General features: G+C 44.1%; 1 protein-coding gene across 2 annotated transcripts in view; it reads right to left on the reverse strand.

Moving 5' to 3' along the window:
- Positions 1-23109, reverse strand: part of LOC137439481 (mast/stem cell growth factor receptor Kit) — a 61892-nt gene extending 38783 nt beyond the window's left edge. For both annotated transcript variants that reach the window (XM_068135257.2, XM_068135256.2), the window contains exons 1-4: positions 22928-23109; positions 19958-20085; positions 10030-10207; positions 7096-7285 (exon numbers count right to left, since the gene is read on the reverse strand). In XM_068135257.2, coding sequence (XP_067991358.2) covers positions 7096-7285; positions 10030-10207; positions 19958-20085; positions 22928-22973 — 542 coding nt within the window. In that variant the 5' untranslated portion in view covers positions 22974-23109. The remainder of the gene's footprint in view (positions 1-7095; positions 7286-10029; positions 10208-19957; positions 20086-22927) is intronic.
- Between the last annotated feature and the right edge of the window lie 1073 nt (positions 23110-24182).

Here is a 24182-nt window from a genome sequence, read left to right on the forward strand (position 1 = left end):
GTGAATAGGGACACAAACTGAAAAAAAGTTCAGAAACTTTTTCCGCTGAAAATTGATAACCTTACTGATTTGTTGATATTTGGGTTGAAAGTGTTCTCTTGTTTTTTTTAAAAGCAACTTATAGTCCCTATTAACCCCACATATGGGTTAAATAGGAATAAATAGGATTTTTATGGCTGTCCCTATTCACCCCGTTTTACGGGTGAATAGGGACAGTCACTAATACAAAAAAATAATAATCAAGAAACAATCCTGAGTTTCCAACTTATTGCTAAATTGATAGCTCAGATGGATGCACATAATATGCACCCATAATATAAACCATGGTGCCAATGAAAAAAAATATGGGATAAAAAGTTTCTCCAAACTGTCCCTATTTCTTGATTATTACTCCCGCCAGGGAGTAATGCATTCGATCGTGTCCATGTGTGTGAGTGTGCGTGTGTGTGTTCGTGTGTTTGTGAACAAGATATCTGGAAAAGTTCTGAACGGATTTGGATGAAAGTTGGTGGGATGATTGCCCTTGGGATAAGGAAGAATTGATTAGTTTTTGGTGAAGCTCAGGATATTATTCCAGATCAAGGAATTTTTTGAAGGATTGTTTACCATTGGAAGATAGGGCTCATTTTTTTTTTAACATTATCTTCTATATCTGTATTATAATAGGCTGCGGTGATTCTGTCTGTCTGTCTGTCTGTCCGGGGGTGTGGCTTACTCCATTTACAGAGTAGCTCCACCCATTCTTGGAGAGGCTTTATATAAACAAATATCCACCATTTTATTAACTCGAATAGCTTTGAGGCCTGTTTAGTTAGGCCCGTGCTGTCTTTCTCTCTCACACAGGTTTATTTAAACTCTAATTCGATATATCATTTCATTTTTAACTGTCGCTAACATAGTTTTAGACTCGGTTGAAAAAAAACGGGAAGAGAATCCCATGAAAGTTTCCGTTTATAGAACGAAATGATTTCTCTAAGGCCTGTAAAATAAAGCCCATTCATTGAGTCACCCTCACGATTTTATCTCGAATTCACCATCTGATTTAATTTTTATCGATGGTTTTAGACTCGGTGTCACAAATAATTGAGAACATTCACGCACACACAGGAAAATGCAGAGATATATTTATAAAAATCGCGCCACGATGATACACGAAAATACACCGCCTAAAATAACAGTCGGGGAAAATGTCGACATATATTAAAAATTCGCTTTTTCTTTTCCGTTAAGATATATGACTTTTATTTTTTATGACAGTCGGCACCAAAACGACATATATTTCTTCGTTCTTATTTCATTCAACATTATTATCCGGAAGTAAAATATGTTTCAGGAAATTACCGAGAGATATTTCTACGTTTTTTTATTTTATTAGTTATGTGCGCATACACTTTAAATAGGTTTATTTGAAATCTTTAATTTTCACAATGTAATTTACTTGCCATTTGTCATTTGATGATTACGAGACACTTCCTCTTGAGGATCGCGACAATTCATGCGCTGCGTGGAAACTTCCATTTCCAAAATGAATGAGACGATCGATGAAGAACGCAGACTTGAACAGGATGCAGCAAGAAAACGAATGAGACGGGCGAACGAGTCCGTCGACGAACGTCAATGCAAGCTTGAACATCATGCAGCGAGAAAAAGAACGAGACGGGAGAACCGTACAGGATGCTGCTGCAACAACGATGAGGAGGGTTGGAGAGGAGCGAGGGGTTGGAGAGTGAGGAGCTAGGGGATGGAGAGTGAGGAGCTAGGGGTTGGGGAGTGAGGAGCTAGGGGTTGGAGAGGAGCGAGGGGTTGGAGAGTGAGGAGCAAGGGGTTGGAGAGGAGCGAAGGGTTGGAGAGGAGCAAGGGGTTGGAGAGTGAGGAGCAAGGGGTTGGAGAGGAGCGAAGGGTTGGAGAGGAGCGAGGGGTTGGAGAGGAGCGAGGGGTTGGAGAGGAGCGAGGGGTTGGAGAGGAGCGAGGGGTTAGAGAGGACCGGGGGTTGGAGAGGAGCGAGGGGTTGGAGAGGAGCGAGGGGTTGGAGAGGAGCGAGGGGTTGGAGAAGAGCGAGGGGTTGGAGAGGAGCGAGGGGTTGGAGAGGAGCGAGGGGTTGGAGAGGACGAGGGGTTGGAGAAGAGCGAGGGATTGTAGAGGAGCGAGGGGTTGGAGAGGAGCGAGGGGTTGGAGAGGAGCGAGGGGTTGGTGAGGAGCAAGGGGTTGGAGAGTGAGGAGCTAGGGGTTGGAGAGGAGCGAGGGGTTGGAGAGGAGCGAGGGGTTGGAGAGGAGTGAGGGGTTGGAGAGGAGCGAGGGGTTGGAGAGTGAGGAGCGAGGGGTTGGAGAGTGAGGAGCTAGGGGTTGGAGAGGAGCGAGGGTTTGGAGAGGAGCGAGGGTTTGGAGAGGAGCGAGGGATTGGAGAGGAGCAAGGGGTTGGAGAGTGAGGAGCGAGGGGTTGGAGAGTGAGGAGCGAGGGGTTGGAGAGTGAGGGGATAGGGGTTGGAGAGGAGCGAGGGTTTGGAGAGGAGCGAGGGATTGGAGAGGAGCAAGGGGTTGGAGAGTGAGGGCCGATTGGAGAGGAGAGTGAGGAGCGATTGGAGAGGAGAGTGAGCAGTTGGAGAGGAGAGTGAGGAGTTGGAGAGGAGCGAGGGGTTGGAGAGGAGCGAGGGGTTGGAGAGTGAGGGACGATTGGAGAGGAGAGTGAGGAGCAATTGGAGAGGCGGGTGAGGAGCGATTGGAGAGGCGCGTGAGGAGCGATTGGAGAGGCGAGTGAGGAGCGATTGGAGAGGGGAGTGACGAGCGATTGGAGAGGGGAGTGAGGAGCGATTGGAGAGGGGAGTAAGGCACGATTGGAGAGGGCAGTGAGGCACGATTGGAGAAGAGTGTGAGGAGGTATTGGAGAGGAATGTGAGGAGGTATTGGAGAGGAATGTGAGGAGGTATTGGAGAGGAGTGTGAGGGGTTGAAGAGGAGCGAGGGGTTGGAGAGGAGCGAGGGGTTGGAGAGGGGCTAGGGGTTGGAGAGGGGCTAGGGGTTGGAGAGGGGCTAGGGGTTGGAGAGTGAGGGCCGATTGGAGAGGAGAGTGAGGAGCGATTGGAGAGGTGAGTGAGGAGCGATTGGAGAAGCGAGTGAGGCACGATTGGAGAAGCGAGTGAGGCACGATTGGAGGGGAGTAGGAGGGATTGGAGAGGAGTGTGAGGGATTGGTGAGGAGTGTGAGGGATTGGAGAGGCATGTGAGGAGGGATTGGAGAGGAGAATGAGGAGCGATTGGAGAGGCGAGTGAGGCACGATTAGAGGGGAGTATGAGGAATTGGAGAGGAGTGTGAGGAGGTATTGGAGAGGAGTGTTAGGAGGAATTGGAGAGGAGTGTGAGGAGGTTTTGGAGAGGAGCGAGGAGTTGGAGAGGAGTGAGGGGTTGGAGAGTGGGGGCCGATTGGAGAGGAGAGTGGGGAGCGATTGGAGAGGCAAGTGGGGAGCGATTGGAGAGTAGAGTGAGGGGCGATTGGAGAGGTGTATGAGGAGGTATTGGAGAGGAATGTGAGGAGGTATTGGAGAGGAGTGTGAGGAGGTATTGGAGAGGAGTGTGAGGAGGTATTGGAGAGGAGTGTGAGGAGGTATTGGAGAAGAGTGTGAGGAGGTATTGGAGAAGAGTGTGAGGAGGTATTGGAGAGGAGTGTGAGGTGGTATTGGAGAGGAGTGTGAGGGGTTGGAGAGGTGCTAGGGGTTAGAGAGGGGCGAGGGGTTGGAAAGGAGTGAGGGGTTGGAGAGTGAGGGCCGATTGGAGAGGAGAGTGAGGAGCGAATGGAGAGGCGAGTGGGGAGCGATTGGAGAGGCGAGTGAGGCACGATTGGAGAGGAGAGTGAGGAGGTATTGGAGAGGCGTGTGTGGAGGTATTGGAGAGGAGTGTGTGGAGGTATTGGAAAGGAGTGTGAGGAGGTATTGGAGAGGAGTGTGAGGGGTGGAGAGGAGCGAGGAGTTGGAGAGGAGCAAGGGGTTGGAGAGGAGCAAGGGGTTGGAGAGTGAGGGCCGATTGGAGAGGCGAGTGAGGAGTGATTGGAGAGGCGAGTGAGGCGCGATTGGAGAGGAGAGTGAGGAGCGATTGGAGAGGAGAGTGAGGAGCGATTGGAGAGGAGAGTGAGGAGCGATTGGAGAGGAGAGTGAGGAGCGATTGGAGAGGCGAGTGAGGGCGATTGGAGGGGTGTATGAGGAATTGGAGAGGAGTGTGAGGGATTGGAGAGGCGTGTGAGGGATTGGAGAGGAGTGTGAGGGATTGGAGAGGAGTGTGAGGGATTGGAGAGGAGTGTGAGAAGGTATTGGAGAGCAGTGTGAGGGGTTGGAGAGGGGATAGGGGTTGGAGAGGAGCGAGGGGTTGGAGAGGAGTGAGGGGTTGGAGAGGAGCAAGGGGTTGGAGAGGAGCAAGGGGTTGGAGAGGAGCAAGGGGTTGGAGAGTGAGGGCCGATTGGAGAGGAGAGTGAGGAGCGATTGGAGAGGCGAGTGAGGAGCGATTGGAGAGGCGAGTGAGGAGCGATTGGAGAGGCGAGTGAGGAGCGATTGGAGGGGAGTATGAGGGATTGGAGGGGAGTGTGAGGGATTGGAGAGGAGTGTGAGGGATTGGAGAGGAGTGTGAGGAGGTATTGGAGAGGAGTGTGAGGAGGAGGGGGATTGGAGAGGCGTGAGGATGGAGAGAGGAGAGTGTCAGGTGGAGAGGAGTGAGGGGTCACATATTATGTGAAATAAATAAATTGTGTTCATTACACCATTTCTGGATCTGATGAATTGCCAGTAACTATTTTGTAAAATTTAATGTGCAGCATCTAAATCAAGATGTCCAAATGTCACACACGTCCATGCCCGTGGGATTCCCACAGGTGACAACTAATATTCTATATTTAACATTGTGATATGAAAATGGCTTTCATATTTGTTGTAAATGTAGTTTAAACTCGTGGTTATGCGTTAGAGCGGTGTATTTTTTAGCAGCGTCGTCTTCAATGTTCATTTTTTTTAAATAATAAAGACATAATTATTCTGTCATTTTTAAACCACCAAAGTGTGTATTCGGTTTCCCCGTTTCATAAAATGTATCGTTTGATACGTATAATGCTTTAAAACTGTTTTTTGTTTTTGTGTTTTTACCTCAGAAGAGATATCAACATTTACCTCAGCGAATGTCATTCGCGGTGTCAGTATTTGATGAACTTATAAAGACTTCGGTGAGTTATAAGTGTGACCAGCATGTGCACGGGATTCTTCCCAGAAGAACGAGTGGTCGCATTATCTTGTACGACTTAAAATGAGCGAGTTTTGTTTTTACGTTTGGGCCAGTTTTACATGTTGTATCCCGAAGGAATGAAACGACCGTTTTTCCTGGCTTACAATTTTATTTGAAGTCACACATGCCTCAAAATACACTCACATATAGAATTGAACGCTGAATCCGAAAATGTAAGTGAAATTGCCTTTTCTTTTTTTTTTACATTATCTTCTATATATTCTAAATATATATATCTGTGCAGTGTTTGTCTTGTGTTGTCTTGTCTTGTGTTGTCACTGAACTACTCCCTCAAACTTTTGTGAAATCGTACTATTCCAACTTGACCCACGGCGGTAGTATGCGCTCTACTGAGTGGCGTTCTAGTTATTTTTTTGTATTAGTGACTGTCCCTATTCACCCGTAAAACGCGGTGAATAGGGACAGCCATAAAAACCCATATATGGTGTTAATAGGGACTATGTTGCTTTTAAAAAAAACAAGAGAACACTTTCAACCCAAATATCAACAAATCAGTATGGTTATCAATTTTCAGCGAAAAAAGTTTCCGAACTTTTTTTCAGTTTGTGTCCCAATTCACCCCATTTTACGGTAACTACCGTTTTGTTGGAAGAGCCGTAACGCCGATGCTTTCGATATTTGATGGTCAATTCAACAATCGGTTTGTTTGTATTTCACACTGAATGGAAAACGTGAAGGTAGAGCATGGTGATTGTGATATATGACAGGTACAACGATATGTTCAGCATGAACGGCATATAAATCAAAATGGCGGTGTGTGGAGAGTCAGCCGCCGTACCGCCGTAATCAGACGTAATCACATCACCCTGTCATGTGACCAAATCCTCAGCTCTGATTGGTATACGTTTGAAGGGACATACATACATACATACATACATACATACATACATACATACATACATACATACATACATACATATGGAAAAACACTTCTCCACGACTTTGCTCTATTGGCGACGCCATAAAAACATTGAATCGGACGTTTACGGCTGTTGATGCATTGAGGATACGCCGTCTTTTACACAACCCTATTTAACACTTTAAATTATTTATTCGTGCCTGTTGTTTGTGTCCTTAATAGAGTTCCTAAAAACATGAAGTTGCCTGGTTGGAATGATTTTACTTTTTACAGCGTAGCCCGTGTGTGTGTGTGTGTGGAGCCCTCCGCACTGCCCCCACCGCCTGTGTGTGTGGAGCCCTCCGCACTGCCCCCACCGCCTTATCCCTCTGCACACATGTGTGTACACACACACACACACGGAGGTTTAGAGATCTGCAAGATCTCTGTTCCTTCTCCTTAGGCCCACCTACGTGTGGGGATTGCAGAAAAACAATTTTCACACACCTACACACACATTCCCCCAACCTCTTCAACACCCTCTTCCAATGAGTGAATGAATGAATGAATGATAGCTTTAAGGCCATTTTCTCCGCTAGAGCAGGGGTTAGCCTTGCGGGACCCATGACAATCATGGTTCCCTGTTTGAGGCAATGTTTTTATGGCCGGATGCCCTTCCTGACGTCAACCCTTCGTCGCCTCTTACCATGCGCAGGGATACGGTGTACCTATTCTAGCCGGGGTACACACTGGGATCATTCATCCCAGCAAGCTGGTACTCAATTTGTCGACCTCAGAGGGATGACAGGCTGAGTCAACCCCCCTGGTGTTAAATTAGCGATCGACTGGGATTCGAACCCCGGATCCTAGGATCCCAAGCCAGCACCCTAACCACTAAGCCAACACCAAGCTCCTCTTCAATGAGTGTTCAATACAAAATTACTTTGTCCAATTACACAGATCAATAATAATTCCAACTCACTTAAACTCTCCATTTGTTTTCTTTGAGCAATTTGGTGACGTTGTCCGCAGGATCTTGTTCCCATGACACCACTTGGCGTTCTCAGGTCGTGGTAAGGCACTGAAACTTTCAACGAGGTGCAGTGTTTCCTCATCTGGAACCATCTTGACGGTAGAACTCAATGGGGAGGCGAATATGATGAACCCTCGGTCTACATTTAGCGTGATGGGGGAAAGGGAGGGTGTGGAGGGAGGAAGAAGAGAAGGTAGGGGTATCAGAGAGAGTATTTTCATGTACTAGTTGTTGTTTTTTAGTATGCAACCTGTGGCTGCTGTTTGCATCATTTCTGGAAGCGCAGGATTCCTTGGAAGGATGACAGCCTGAGTCAACCACCTGGTGTTATTTCAACCACCTGGTGACTCATACCCTTAAATCTTGAGCCAGCACAAGGCCATACAGTAGTAACATGGTAGCTAAATACCTTCAAACGTCCACACCATTGTCACATCCTTGGCCTGGATTTTCATCTTACTATAATTCACCAAATGTCTGTCCGTCCGTCTGTTCCCAAGTACCGCAAAAACGGCTGAACCGATCGCAACAATATTTTGGGTGGGTAATCCCGGGACCCCCTGGAGTAAAATAGGTTATATTGTTTTTCCAATTTTTTTTTCCAATTTTTCCAATTTTCCAGTTTTTCCAAACACGATGGAATAATATTTACCGATATGAACAGTGATGTGGCTTTTATTGAAATTCTACAAATACTGTTTAGATTTTGATGACTTGCGTGTGATATGATTTAACGGATGTTTATATAAATCGTTTCAAATAAAAAAGCCTTCAATTTCTGATATTTTGCCTTTTCATTTGGGCCTCCAAATTGAAGCCCCGCCCGTAGGGCGGGTACCGTTGCTAGTTTCTAGAATACAAAGTCAAGGCTCAGAGCAAAAGGACAGTAGGTTATAATTTTGAGTGAGGTTGTTGAGACCAGGTGGACTAAAAACAAGCAGTGGGATTAACAAATCTGTATCAATAAAATAGTGTGTGTGTGTGTGTGTGTATTTGTAAGTGTGTCTCCTCCATAACTCTAAAACCATGAAACCTAGCGGCCCCAAACTTTGCATGCGTACTTATCAACCTCCAATAGAGTGCATGAATGAAAATCGGGTGTTTGGGTGTGTTAAAACAACCTTTTTAAGATAATTAACGTTATTTAATTAAAACAAAAACAGGCTTTATCATTGGTCAGCCCGCTATCCCTCGCAGGGGTCAGCCGCTATCCCTCGCAAAATTTATTTTTTCACTTTCCTCACTCAATTCATCGAATGTCTGATCTTCATACCTATGAATCGCTGTGTACATCACATCGCTTTTGTAGAAATCCCATTTTATGACTTTGTGGAGAATTCCCTTGGGTGAAAATGTAGCTTTTCTTCCCCGATGGCTTCACACCCTCAAATCTATCTCCGATTCGATTTCTGTTTTCATTTATGGTACTCGCTAAAGTAGATTAAGAACATGTGAAAAAAACATTCTTTGAATATCCGTTCAGTTTTGATTAATTTACGGCATGGAGTGATCTTACATGGTGCATGTTGTCGGCCTTGCCTACTGTTAGGCCGTGCTGTTTTCTGCTCAAAAAGTGTCTAAATTATTTTTTATTTAAAGTTGTGCACATAATCACATGCCTGGAGTTACAAGCTATTGGATCACACAATGATTGTAGATGCATTGCTTATAAGTCGCATTTTATGACCGTCAAGGATTTCCTTTGGTGAAAATGTGGCTTTTGCTTCGAACGGCCTCACTTCCTCATTTTAACTCTGATTCTGTTTTCATTTTTGGTGGTCGCTAAGATAGTTGAATCTTTGGTGAAAACAAGTTGTGTGAAAATCCATTCATTTTTGACATGGTGCAATGCTTAAATGCTTGTCGTGCTCTTCGGATAGGCCTTGCCTCTTCCCTCCTCCCCCTACCTGCCTCTCACCCTCACCTCCCCTTCCCCCTCGCCTCCCCTTCTCCCTCACCTCCCCTTCTCCCTCACCTCCCCTTCTCCCTACCCTCCCCTTCTCCCTCGCCTCCCTCGCCTCCCCTTCTCCCTCCCCTCCCCTTCTCCCTCGCCTCCCCTTCTCCCTCACCTCCCCTTCTCCCTACCCTCCCCTTCTCCCTCGCCTCCCCTTCTCCCTCCCCTCCCCTTCTCCCTCACCTCCCCTTCTCCCTCCCCTTCCCTTCTCCCTACCCTCCCCTTCTCCCTCGCCTCCCCTTCTTTCTCCCCTACTCCTCCCTCTCCTCACTCCATCCCCCCCTTCCCTTCTCTTCCTCTCCCCCTCTCTTTATATTCCTGTAACGAAGCGACTCTGCATTACCCGGCAATTCGGGTGCCTTTACTAGTCGTAAATAAAAGAGAGCAAAACTTCCTAGTCAGAGGAGTGGGTGTGTGGAGGGTTAGCATGGATAAAACAACCATGGGCAGAGATGAAGACGACGGTGGTGGTCTTCCACCTTGAAATGCTGGAGAGAGAAAAAGTGGGATTGCTGGACTTCCCTCGCTGTTGACTTATGTCACTAAATCAGAAAAATAAGAAATTTGGCCTACATATCTCCATGACTCAACTACCTTACAGGATGTTTACTTGCTGTATGACAGGTCTGAGATGAGTTCATAAAACACAACTACTGACATTGGTGATACTCTCAGCTCTGATCACACAGACAAACTCTGTTAACGCATGACATTCGGAATATAGTTTGGCATTCCCATCCGAGGGCAATGTTAGTTGCCCTTGTATTGGAATGTCCTTTTAATCCATAGAAAGGCATGCTAATGTGTCTTCATACTTTTGTCCTGCATGTGATGTATGTACAATCTCATGCGAAAGTCTGAGACGCTGGTAGAATGAATGAATGAATAAATAAATAAATAATTAAAGAAAGAACAGTTCCTCATCATACCCAGCACTGTGACGTTCAGACTTTCTTCCTTGAGTTCATGGGGATGGTCCAACCCTTCTATCTTGCACACGAATATTCCAGAATGATTTCCATTTGTTTCAGATATTTTCAGTGTTTTTTTTATCACAATGGTATTTTCCTTCCAGTCAGACAAAAGCTCCACGTTTTCTTCCAGGATCTGTTACGTCACATGCAGAAAAGACAACATGGCAACACGTGAAAGGCATGCCGTGGAACATGACTACATGCAGCTGACCTTTGAGAAACCTCCAGGTATCGTTACACTCGTGATCAGGTACAATGCTGGCATGCTGCGTTAATGACTCATTGAAACCCGACTACTTCAAGTGCCATGTTATGTTCCACTTGAAGTACCATGAGTTTAAAAAAGAAAAGTAAAAGTAAAAATAAAAAAAGTTAGGAAAGAAAAAGTTAAAAAAGAAAGTTTAAAAAAAAGAAAAAGTTAAAAATGTTAAACAAGTTAAAACAAGTTATGTCTTTCTGAGATGTCTCCACATACACACATATTCTATGCATCCATCCTATTAAAGTCTATGACAAGAATGGAGACACATACCTGGACTAACAATTGTCATCTGATATCCATATTATATCTATGCTGCATATGGAAGAAACGTGAACTTACCTGTTTTACACCTTTTTACTTTTATGGCTGAAAATTGGATTTTTCCCTCTGCAACACTGGTTTCTGTTTCAATTTAGAAAACAATATGGCAGAATTTGGAGTTATGCAATGGGGCATCTATAGATGGCGCCACCACAAAGTCTGACTCATTCATAACTGGCTGGGAGGTGGTGGCTCAACTTACCCCTATGCTCAACTTGCCCCGCCTTCCCCTATGTATATGTGTGTTTATGTGTGTGTGTGTGTGTGTGTGTGTGTGTGTGTGTGTGTGTGTGTGTGTGTGTGTGTGTGTGTGTGTGTGTGTGTGTGTGTGTATATGGCTGTGTTTATGCGTGTGTGTGTGTGTTTATGTGTGTGTATGTGTCTGTGTTTTTGTGGGGTAAAATGAGCGTATCTTTCATTAAAACAGCTGTTCACCACCATCTCTTATCTTCCCCCATCCAAAACCTTGATCTTCTCTACCCCCGTTAATACATCCCAAATCCACCTCTTTGAATCTCCGACTTCATTCTGGAAATTCCTAGCAATGTCCATTTGTTATATTCTGTGTACCACTCGCCCCCCCCCCCCCCCCCCACCTCCAACAACCTCCAGCCCTCTCCCTTCCATAAATCTCCCGATGTCCCTGCTCTCTACTGTTTTGTTTGTGTGTTTCCCTCTCTCTGCCCCTCTTGTCTCCCGCTCCCTTCATTTTATGTTTTATGTGTCTGTTTGTCTTTTTTCTGTTTAATGCGTTAACTCTTACACGAGCCTCGACTTTGTATACAAAAAAAAAAAAAAAAAAAAGAGTTAAAAAAGAAAAAGGGAAACTATAAACAAAACAACAAAAAACGAATTGCCAGCACTCCCGAGAGTGTCCACTGTGAGTCTGTGATGTCAGCAGTTCAAACCCAGCCAAGTCATATACAGTAAGAGAGTTTAAAATGTACAAGAGTTAAAAAAAAAATAGGGGCAATACCCCTGGGCGCTCACCTGGTAGAATAAAGCAGTATACTACACCGAATAAAGGTATTTCAAACAGTATCACGGTATTTTAAACCAATTTAAATGGTTGCTAGAAGACTGGGCAGCATGTAGAACCATACTAATGTAACCATAAGACTTTAAACAAACAAAAAATATCAATTTTGGGGGGCAACCAACCCTCCCTCCCCCTGAAACTCCCCAGACCCCAATTTTTTAAATCCCGTGAACAAACATTGGTACATCATGGTTGATGAAGGTTGTGGTCAAGTTTCATCGGAATTACGTGTGTAGTTTCTGAGAACAAAGAAAATACCTATTTTGGGGGGCATGCCCCCCAAGTATACCCTCTCAGGGCCCGATTTTTTTTTAATGCCGTGTGCAAACTTTGGTACATCACGGGTGATGAAGGTTGTGGTCAAGTTTCATCAGAATTGTGTGTGTAGTTTCTGCGAAGAAAGCAAATACCTATTTTGGGGGGCATGCCCCCCAAGTATACCCTCTCAGGGCCCGATTTTTTTTTTAATGCCGTGTGCAAACTCTGGTACATCACGGGTGATGAAGGTTGTGGTCAAGTTTCATCAGAATTGTGTGTGTAGTTTCTGCGAAGAAAGCAAATACCTATTTTGAGGGGCATGCCCCCCAAGTATACCCTCTCAGGGCCCGATTTTTTTTTTATGCCGTGTGCAAACTTTGGTACATCACGGGTGATGAAGGTTGTGGTCAAGTTTCATCAGAATTGTGTGTGTAGTTTCTGCGAAGAAAGCAAATACCTATTTTGGGGGGCATGCCCCCCCAAGTATACCCTATCAGGGCCCGATTTTTTTTTAATGCCGTGTGCAAACTCTGGTACATCACGGGTGATGAAGGTTGTGGTCAAGTTTAATCAGAATTGTGTGTGTAGTTTCTGCGAAGAAAGCAAATACCTATTTTGGGGGGCATGCCCCCAAAGTATACCCTCAGGGCCCGATTTTTTTTTAATGCCGTGTGCAAACTTTGGTACATCACGGGTGATGAAGGTTGTGGTCAAGTTTCATCAGAATTGTGTGTGTAGTTTCTGCGAAGAAAGCAAATACCTATTTTTGGGGGCATGCCCCCCCAAGTATACCCTCTCAGGGCCCGATTTTTTTTTAATGCCGTGTGCAAACTCTGGTACATCACGGGTGATGAAGGTTGTGGTCAAGTTTAATCAGAATTGTGTGTGTAGTTTCTGCGAAGAAAGCAAATACCTATTTTGGGGGGCATGCCCCCCAAGTATACCTTCTCAGGGCCCGATTTTTTTTTTATGCCGTGTGCAAACTTTGGTACATCACGGGTGATGAAGGTTGTGGTCAAGTTTCATCAGAATTGTGTGTGTAGTTTCTGCGAACAAAGCAAATACCTATTTTGGGGGGCATGCCCCCCCAAGTATACCCTATCAGGGCCCGATATTTTTTTAATGCCGTGTGCAAACTCTGGTACATCACGGGTGATGAAGGTTGTGGTCAAGTTTCATCAGAATTGTGTGTGTAGTTTCTGCGAAGAAAGCAAATACCTATTTTTGGGGGCATGCCCCCCCAAGTATACCCTCTCAGGGCCCGATTTTTTTTTAATGCCGTGTGCAAACTCTGGTACATCACGGGTGATGAAGGTTGTGGTCAAGTTTAATCAGAATTGTGTGTGTAGTTTCTGCGAAGAAAGCAAATACCTATTTTTGGGGGCATGCCCCCCCAAGTATACCCTCTCAGGGCCCGATTTTTTTTTTAATGCCGTGTGCAAACTCTGGTACATCACGGGTGATGAAGGTTGTGGTCAAGTTTCATCAGAATTGTGTGTGTAGTTTCTGCGAAGAAAGCAAATACATATTTTGGGGCGGTCAAACTTGGATCCACTTTGACCCTCGGTAGACCCCCTTAGACCCCGACTTTTTAAAATGCCATGAACATTTTAAAATGCCAAAATGCCATTGAGTGGAGGTGTATCATTCGTGCAAAGTATCATTCGCGCAAATACCAAATATCATTTGTACAAAGTTTGGTCACAATCCCATCAGCAGGTTCAGAGTAGAAGTTCAAGTGTTTACGGACTGACGCGCCATCCCATAAATTCCCCGAAACTACATTCCAGGTGAGCTAAAAATATATTTTTAAAAAAAAACGTTTAAAAAAAACTTCTTTTTTTTTAAGTTCAAAAGGCACGTGCTGCTTCCTTGCTTGATGCTCAGTATTTTTTTTAAGGATAGGGCACAAACAAAGCAATCGAGGTTGGCAATCATAGGTTTGTGCTCCTGATCTTGCATTGAAGTTCCTTGTAAGGGAACTCATCACCTCTGAAACAGAAGATGGACAGAGTTTCTGTTTTCACTCCTGTTTGTGAGCAGAAAATCTCAAAAGGTTGCGGACAGATTCCGACAAAATTTGGTTGAGAGGTTGGATATGTGACATGAACGAGTTGTTTAGACTTTGGTGAAGATCCGGATCTGCATCCGGATACAATAATTTTTTAAGTGATTCTTCACCTTTGAAAGAAAGGCCCAAAACGATATATCGATCCACATTTCAAAAAGTTGTGGATTGGGCACGGGTTATGACAACACTTGGTGGACGAGTTGGTTGGGCGACAAAAACAAGCCCATTCGATTTTAGTTCAGGTCCGGATCAAGATCGGGCCTATCGGTGGATACAAAGCGTAAACTGTTCAACCTGGCGGAGGTATGCTCTCTACCGAGTGTCGTTATAGTTTTCTCGAAGAGTGGTTTACTAGACATCCAGAAGGGTCCGAAAGGCTGTTTTTATGACCTCTTTGACTGCACAATGACCCACTAAGGTGTGAGTTGAGGGGTGATGTGAACAAGGTGACCAGCGCTCATTAAAAAGAGAGACTCAGGTAGGATCAAGGGGGCCACCATAAGCTCCCTTTTTCGCTGAAGTGGGAGGAAACCTTGTGGGGATCATGGGGCAAGGTCTCCTGAGGATAGGAGATGGTTGGCTGAATCATGGTAATTGGCATCACGACCGACAAATGGCGACCCGGGAAGGAACGGAGCAGGACACAGGAAACTTCGGTATAAAATGAGACAATCTCATAAAATGCAGAATGGCTAGTATCTCACGTTGGACATGCACAACCTTGGTGGAAAATCCGCAAGTTTCATTTTAAATCCCATTGTATCAGAGAGTACGCTAGTACTCTCTGTGTAGGGATGGCGCGGAAAAAAACGTCGGTCCCATCTGCTACATACAAAACTAAAGTTGGATTATCTTCTTTATAACTCGCTTAGGCTACATATGAGAGCCTACCTGGTCTGTTCAGCTGATTGTCGAGGTAGGGATCACTTTTCAGTTTTCCAGACCAAGGCAAAAGCAAAATAAAGCAAAATATAGCGAAAAAACAAGATCGGTCAAACCCGGGAATTCATATTCTTGTTCATAAGAATAAGAAGTCAGGAGACGACGGTGGTTCACGAGTGAGCGGTATTCAATGACAAAGGTCAAAACCGACATTGAAAATATATAAATAGGAATGTATTATCTGTTATGAGACTAGTTCGCTACACAATACCGAAAATTCGGTTCGATTCTGACAACTTTGAAAATGTGACCTTTGTGACCTTGAAATGTCAAAACGAAGGTTACTGACCTTGAAAAGAGATAGAAAATAATGTATAATCAGTTATGAGGTTAGTTAGCTACACAATACCGAAAATTCGGTTCGATTCCGACAACTTTGAAAATTTGACCTTTGTGACCTTCATAGGTCAAAGGTCGAGGATTCTGAAATTTGTTGGAAAACTTGTGTTTCATGATGTATGTGATAATATAAGATCATGTACGACATTTCACCCTATCAGGAAGCGAACAATGTAATAAAACCATCAAAAATCGACTTTTCTAAATTTCATGACCTTGTGACCTTGACCTTTGGGCGAAAATGAAAAATCGAGCTCCGTGGGGCTAGACACGTGACATTGGCCTAACCAAATACCGGTAGGGGGGAGGAGGGAGGGGGGAGGGGGAGCGGGGGGGAGGCAGAGGGGGGAAGGGGAGGGTGGGGGGAGGCAGAGGGGGGAAGGGGAGGGTGGAGGGGGGGAGGGGGCAGGGGGGAGGGGAGGGGGCAGGGGGGGGAGGAGGGAGGAGAGGGGGAGGGGAGGGGGAGGACGGAGGGGGAAGGGAGGGGGAGGGGGAAGGGGGAGGGCCAGTCAACAATGACGTTGCAGTTCTCATGGTCGGAGAGCAGCACAACAATCGTGACATCTTCCTGCATCTTCGAAAGAGCACGAAGCGGATTTTGGAGACTCACCGATCCTGTGACCCACGCCCTCCAGTACCGGCGTTGCCGGGCGGGGGAAGGGAGACCCGCACATTCCCAACCCGTACATTCGCCCTCTCGACTCAAGCTCGTATTCGATTCGTATTCGAAATCGAAAGGGGAAATCCTTCGTATTCGAATTCGTAAACACTAAATATGAATTAAAATTTAATTCATATCGCACAAAATCGACACAAAACACGGTCGCATAAAGGTGAAAAAGCGCAATGGCTTTTCGCCCTGAATTACGTGCAAATGTGTGACGTGTGACGGGATGGAACATCACGTGATCGCTCTGAGCGAATCAGCGAGCTGCTCGCACTGGCTGAGATTAGCGGGTACTTCGCTGAAATGTGCTGAGGTAAATATGAATAAAAAATATGGATCTCGTCAAATATTGTCTCGGCCATGTTCGTCCCAGTCTCAATGGCCATGTCTATGCCAAATATCAAGCACGTGAGCCTCTCCGTTTCGGAGTCTATCGGTAACATTACACACACACACACACACACACGCACACGCACACGCACACGCACACGCACACACACAAACTGTGTTTTATATATATATAGATAGGACTGGGTTAGGCGTGGCTATGACTGTCAATCAGCTTGATGGGGGCGGAGCCGCTAGACACATTTGCCTCAGTGTCGGCGTTATGCGTGATAATGCGAATGTGGAATCAAATAATATCAGCAGAAATATCATGTCTCGGGAATTGCCTTGTTTTTCATTGTTACATTTATGAAAATTAAATAATAGTGACGTACCAGTGCTATACACCGCACACGGGACACGTGATCACGATCCATCCAGTCACGGGTTCTCGGCGGCAGATTCGCTAAGTCAGCGCATCGCTAAGTCCGTCGTATAGAACAGTTTCATCTTTGTTTTGGCATACTGCATCGACTGCAGTGGTCAATGGTCAATTAATTGATATTTAAATATAAAGATCCTAGTTTCCCTACTCGCTCAACCCTGAACCTTGCTATGCGCATGCGCAGATAAGAAAGCGTGCCACGTGTACAGTGTGTTTGACTAACGTCTTTCTGATGATTTGTAGTGACGGTATTTGTCTGGCGAGAATCTACTCAACTACTGGTACCGACTGCAAAGCCGCAATGAGCCGGCGAAGCCAAAACCTCTTGCCACTATTTTACCCATCACTATGGCATCAGTAGGTTAGGTAGTTGGTAGGTGTAGTAGGTACCGTACCTGGTAAGACTTGGTAAAAGAGAAGAGCAGATAGTCCTCCCCAATACCTGCATACAATAAATGTCACAAGAAGCTTAAGGAAGTAACTATACGATGTGCTAGCTTGGGGCCTATTTTAAGAAATTTTAACTGGGCTTAACATACGTTTTCACAGTATGTGTGTAGTCTTCTAACTTCAGTCGCTGTCAGGACTGGTTCTCTCCGGGCACTGCGGCTTCCTCCACCAGAAGAAGTTAGCTTGCAGTGATTAATTCGGTGAATTCCGTCTCAACTTCGGATATTTCCGGCCGTGAAAAACTATCCGTATTTCTAAACTAAATATGTAAACCGCTTATACCATATTTCTGGCCGTGAAAAACTATCCCATACGGCCGCGAGATTTCTAAAAAATAATTCTTCGTCAATGTTAGAATATTTGACTCCGTTTTCACCCTCCGAAACGCGTAATAATATTTTTTCAAATGCTCGAATCTCATTGGTTCTGGTGTTTGATGACGATTTTCGTTGAAGATAACGAGGTTGGTCTTAACGTATTTTAATTACTAATTAGAGGTTCATTAGATTGTGAATCAAAGAACGATGGGTGAAACAAACTCCTATTGAACTCTTTCGCAATTGTTTTATGCAAACTTCCGCATCCGGTCGATGGCGGCCACCATTGAGTGATTTCATTTTAGAAATATTTTTGCAAATGCTCGACTCTCATTGGGTCCGGTGTTTGGTGACGCGTTTCGTTGAAGATAACCAGGCCCGTGCGGGCCGATGTTGGTCTTAAAGTATTTTAATAATACATTGGAGGTGCATAAGATGGTGAATCAAACAATGACGGGTGAAAGAAACTCCTAATGAACGTTTTAAATTTGTTATGCATACTTCCGCATCCGCAAGATGGCGGCCTCCACTGCGCTTCGGAATTCTCGAGCCAAGGCATAATCAGGTTTTCAACATAATACGTACGCGTTCATTGACAACACCGGCTTCGCCGGCTTTTACCGATGTCTTCTTATACTACTCACAATAAGTTAGGCATATTGGCAGGTTCTTCGGTGTGGTTGATTTTGTGTATTAATTATGTTGAAAAAAGTTGTTGGTCCTAATTCTATGGTTATTAATGTGTGAAAAAACACAGCATTCTTGATTTCAATACCCTAACCCCTATAAAAATAAAAATAAACTCACTCCCACAATATCCCTAACTTATTGTGAGTAGTGTATTTCTCAGAACCAAGATTTGGATACTACAGATAAGTACTTTTATCTTATTTTGATAACAGAGCTGCAAGATACAGTCAGGGTTACTTAAGACAATATAGGAACACATGTGCAGTGTTTGACATTGATGACTAAGAAATCTTGGCACTTTTGCTCCAAGATTGGGTATCCTCTGAGTACCGTATCATTGTGTTATTCCACATTGCAAGAAATTACAGAAACAAGTGAATAAAAAAATTTATGCTAAATTAAAAAGGCAATGTAGGGATGACAAACTACAGTATAAAAAAGGTCCTAAACAAGATAGGGATGATGTTGGTTTAGAGAGTAGCTAACAGTATTGCCGTCACATAACAATCCCTACATCACTGCCTCATTTACACTTCATCAGTTATTGCTTCAAGCTTCTACAAACATTTCACTGGTTACCACAGTACTTGATTACTGTTGTAGTATAAATGAAATGAATGATCGTTTTAAGGCCATTTTCCCCGCTAGAGCGGGGGTTAGCCTTGCGGGCCCCATGACAATCATGGTTCCCTGTTTGAGGCAATGTTTTTATGGCCGGATGCCCTTCCTGACGCCAACCCTTGGTCGCCTCTTACGATGCGCAGGGATACGGTGTACCTATTCTAAACCGGGGTACACACCGTGAAAGTTGTAGTGTAGCCACATAATGAGACTGTACAAATTAGCAGTCCGAGTACAATGTTATAAGTTCAGTACATGATCATCAACTTCCTACAAACTGCATGGACAACTCTCATAACAGCATTCTATAATTATCTCCATTTGTGATTGGTTACTCTAAGTTCAAACAAAAGAAAAGTAGGAAAGTCAACCGAAGCTGCAAGAAGTCCCTGAAATTATACAGGAGCTTCTTATACTTATGCAGAAATTAAATATAAGAGCTTCGAATACTTTTAGCTCGGCCTAGCCCTAGACAATAGTTTGGAGGCAGTGATGTAGGGATTGTTATGTGACGGCAATACTGTTAGCTACTCTCTAAACCAACATCATCCCTATCTTGTTTAGGACCTTTTTTATACTGTAGTTTGTCATCCCTACATTGCCTTTTAAATTTAGCATAAAATTTTTTTATTCACTTGTAACCAGAGAACCGCCTTTAGAGGCCATTTTCCCCCGCAGTGCAGGGGTTGGCCTTTTTTGGGCACCGTGGCCCCCTTTTTGAAGCAATGTTTTACGGCCGGATGCCCTTCCTGCCGCCAACCCTGTTAGTCGCCTCTTGCGACGCGCAGGTAATTACCAGTGAACTGGTACTCAATTTGCCGACCTCGGAAGGATGACAGGCTGAGTCAATCCACCTGGCGTTAATTCAGCGATCGACCGGGATTCAGAACCTAGGATCCTTGGATCCCAAGCCGGCACCCTAACCGCTAAGCCAACACCAGGCTTTCATTGTATATTAAACCATGAAAGGAAAAAAATGAGTTGTAAAGTGTGACTGAGGAGGAAGAATGATCTGTCATGCCTCCATGGAACAAAGTTCATGAGGTTCACTAGAAATCACCTTATTGTTTGAAACCTTTCAGGAAATTTGAGACAGAAGTTGATTCAACAATCAAGATAAGCACGTGTACCCACCTTTTCACCAAAGTACCAATTAATCCACAAGGAGTTATCATCATTGACAAGGCCGCAAGTAGCAGTGAGTGGATTTCCCTTGATAACAACAACTTGTTCAGGTGAAATACAAATCTGCGGGAAGTCACCTGTGGCATAAGGACAGGCCAATGAGTAAATCAAAAGGCTAAATGTACATCTTAATTTAATCACAGAGAGCAGCAAATAAAGCAACCAACATGGTGGCTTTCTGATCGACCTGATAATTGGTGAAATGATTCCTTTCATTATTTATAGTTTAGTCACAGCACTCTCCAATGTAGTTTTATCTGGCATCCCACCTTGCTCTCCAAACTCTCTGCCTTTAGCATCCAACGCCAACTCCACACATGGATTACTGACTTGCTCTACTCTCGTAGCAAACATGTGGCGTGCAAACAAAATCCTTTCAACTCCTCTCCCTATCAATGCTGGGGGTGCCCCAAGGCAGTGTTCTGGGCCTAGTCCTATTCCTAATGGCATCAGTGATCTCTCTGACTCTCTGGAAATTCCCCTTTATCAATTTGCTCATAATGTCACCCTCTGCCGTGACATCCCTCATCCTTTCAGATCGGGAGGCAGCAGCCTCTTAGCTCTCTTCAGACCTTGACAAAATCACAAACTAGTCGAACACCTGGAATATGTCTTTCGATCCTGACAAATCTCACATTGTCACTATCTCTCTCTCTGGAGGACTGTCTGGTGGCCCAAACCTCCTATCTACTTTCTTAACAATCCACTTGAGGGAGTTTAGTCTGGCAAACTCCTTGGTCTCACTATCAGCCATGATCTTTTTTGCATAAACCACATTTCAAAGTTGACCTCCAAAGCCAGCCGCCAATTGGGGATACTGCATCATACAAAGTCCTTCCTTGGCACACCTAACCTCCTATCCACCTACAATTGGGTGAAGTACTGTTCCTCCCTCTGGGCTGCCTCACACCTTGCTCAGCTTGAAACCGTGTAAACCAAGGCCTTCAAGAATATAGGAATGTCCCACGACGAAGCTGGGTCTTTGGGTCTATCACTTTCTCATTGCAGACAGGTTGTTGGTCTCTCTGTCTTCCACTGTCTCCTTTCTGGTCTTGCACCCTCTGCTATTTCTGTGCTTCCCTCCCTCCCCACCTCCTCCCCGCCATGTTTCTGCAGGGCACACACAGACCACCATCAACCCCCTTCTGGTGAAACTACCTAAATCCAGAATCACTGCTCACCTCCACTCATTTGTTCCTCATTTTCCCACCTCTGGAACCAACTTCCACACTCTCTTCAAACTCATTATTCCCTTCAAGTCTCCAAGACAGCTATTCACCACCATCCCGGATCAGATTCCCCATCTAAAGCCACGATATTCTCCACCCCCATTCAGCCCCTACCACCACTCTCCCCCCAGCCCCTCTCTCAAGCCCACCTCCTAAATTTCCATTTTTTCCTTCCTGTGAGTTTTCTTCTGTATCCATCTTGTCCACATCATGCCCCCTACCTCTCAATCCTTCCGCAAACATTATTTGCACAGGTCTCCCTCTATTTTATCCTTCAACCCTGTTGATAGAACACCAGAACACGAATATTCTTTGTAATAATTTGCATTGTGTATCTATTATGTACAGTACTTCTCTCAGTTGCAATTGCAGTACTCATCCTGTATTTCTTTCCATAACTAATTCCAACTCGAAACACCCGCTCCTAACAGGAGCAGCAACTGGAAGGGGGTGCTGTTGAAACATTGACCTTTTAAACCTAACCTTATGACATCTGTACATGAGACTTCTTATGACATTTTATGACATTTTATGACATCTTATGACATCTTATGACATCTTATGACATTTTATGACATCTTATGACATTTTATGACATCTTATGACATTTTATGACATCTTATGACATTTTATGACATCTTATGACATCTTATGACATCTTATGACATGACATTTTATGACATCTTATGACATTTTATGACATCTTATGACATCTTATGACATTTTATGACATTTTATGACATCTTATGACATCTTATGACATTTTATGACATCTTATGACATTTTATGACATCTTATGACATTTTATGACATTTTATGACATCTTATGACATTTTATGACATCTTATGACATTTTATGACATCTTATGACATCTTATGACATCTTATGACATTTTATGACATCTTATGACATCTTATGACATCTTATGACATTTTATGACATTTTATGACATCTTATGACATTTTATGACATCTTATGACATTTTATGACATCTTATGACATCTTATGACATTTTATGACATCTTATGACATCTTATGACATCTTATGACATTTTATGACATTTTATGACATCTTATGACATTTTATGACATCTTATGACATTTTATGACATCTTATGACATTTTATGACATCTTATGACATCTTATGACATTTTATGACATCTTATGACATTTTATGACATCTTATGACATTTTATGACATCTTATGACATTTTATGACATCTTATGACATCTTGCATGTACATCTTTAAAACCTATGACATCTCCATGGACAGACATCTGTACAAACACACAAACTGACATTGTGTTTTATGTGGTAAATCCCCGATTAGTGTGTGTGTTATCATAATATTAAATATACATTTTCCTTAGAAGGTGTAGGGAAATATTTTAGACACCCTCAATAAAATAGGAAAAAAACAAAACAAATTGATGCCGGGCTACGCGGGGTACTCCTGCTCGTGTATAATAAGCATTTGAACATAAAATATTTACTTTTTGAGCATTTAAAAGTTTAACAAAAGACCGCACTAATTTTGTGGTTCCGATTCATTTAAATGTTTCAAATAATATTTTTCCAAAACATGATACAACATCCTCACAGCAAGTCTGTCCTCACAATATCCCGTCCGCATCACCTGCTGACCATCTCCGTGATCCCGGCAATTGCTTTTACCAAATCACCTCACCTTTACCACAGGTAGCCAGAAGGTGGAGCAGCCACAAAGGCACCATATCGCCTCTTCTCTTCTCACGCTCTGTCTTGATTATTCTTTTTTTTTTCAACAATAATTCTGTCACTACTTTATTACTCTGTCGATGGGTGGCATTTTATTTCAACCCTGACTTTGTTTTACCCTATAATGCCTTCTACACTCGACCACTTCCGCTGGCTATTCTGTTCCATGACGTCATGTGGGCTTCACCACGTCCACCTTCCTTCATGGGCAGAGTAATAAAATAAAAAATAAAAGCGTTTTCAATTTTGCACATTCCAACCCCCGTTCGGTCCGATTTGAAATTTTTATTTATGAAAACATCTTGGTCGGTAAGAAGGTCAAATATAGTGAACTAGCGTTTCCCGGTCCTGTTCTAATCCTGTTGGCATTTTGAAGAGCCTAAAACACACCCACCAAGGGATGGGGTTTTGTCTTGAACCATTCCTGGGTGCTTTTTGAAGTGTGTTTGGGGTCATTGTCCTGCTGCAAGACCCATGACCTTTGACGGAGACCCAGCTTTCTGATACTGGGTTGAACATTGCGCTCCAAAATGCCTTGGTAATCTCCTGATTTCATGATGCCATGCACACATTCAAGGCACCCAGTGCCAGAGGCAGCAAAGCAACCGCAAAACATCACTGAACCTCCTCCGTGTTTGACTGTAGGGAAGGTGTTCTTTTCTTTGAAGGCTTCATTTTGTTTTCTGTAAACAGAGATGATGCGTTTTACCAAAAAGTTCTAATTTGGTCTCATCTGTCCACAGGACATTCTCCCAGAAGGATTTTGGCTTGTTCAGGTGTGTTTTGGCAAACTTCAGTCAGAAGTCTTTCTTATGTCTCTCACTCAGCAGTGGGGTCCTCCTGGGTCTCCTTTCATTGAGTTGGCGACAGATGGTGCGAGTTGAGACTGTCATACCTTATGTCTGAAGGCCAGCTTGAATCTGTTTGGCAGTTGATCGAGGTGCTTTCTCCACCATTCGAACAATCCTTCGCTGCAATCTTCGATCCAGTTTTCTCTTGCAGCCACGTCCAGGGAGGTTGGCTACAGTGCCATTGGTCTTACACTTCCTGATAGCATTGCATACGGTGGACACAGGAACATGAAGGTCTCTGGAGATGGACTTGTAGCCGACATTGTCCATGCTTGGCTACAATCTTGTGTCTGACCTCTCAGACAATTCTCTGGTTTTCTTTGTTTTCTCCATGGTCATTGCAGTGGTACACAC

This window comes from Myxine glutinosa, chromosome 14, assembly GCF_964187855.1.
Source record: "Myxine glutinosa chromosome 14, kmMyxGlut1.1, whole genome shotgun sequence".
NCBI classification, from domain to species: Eukaryota; Metazoa; Chordata; class Myxini; order Myxiniformes; family Myxinidae; genus Myxine; species Myxine glutinosa.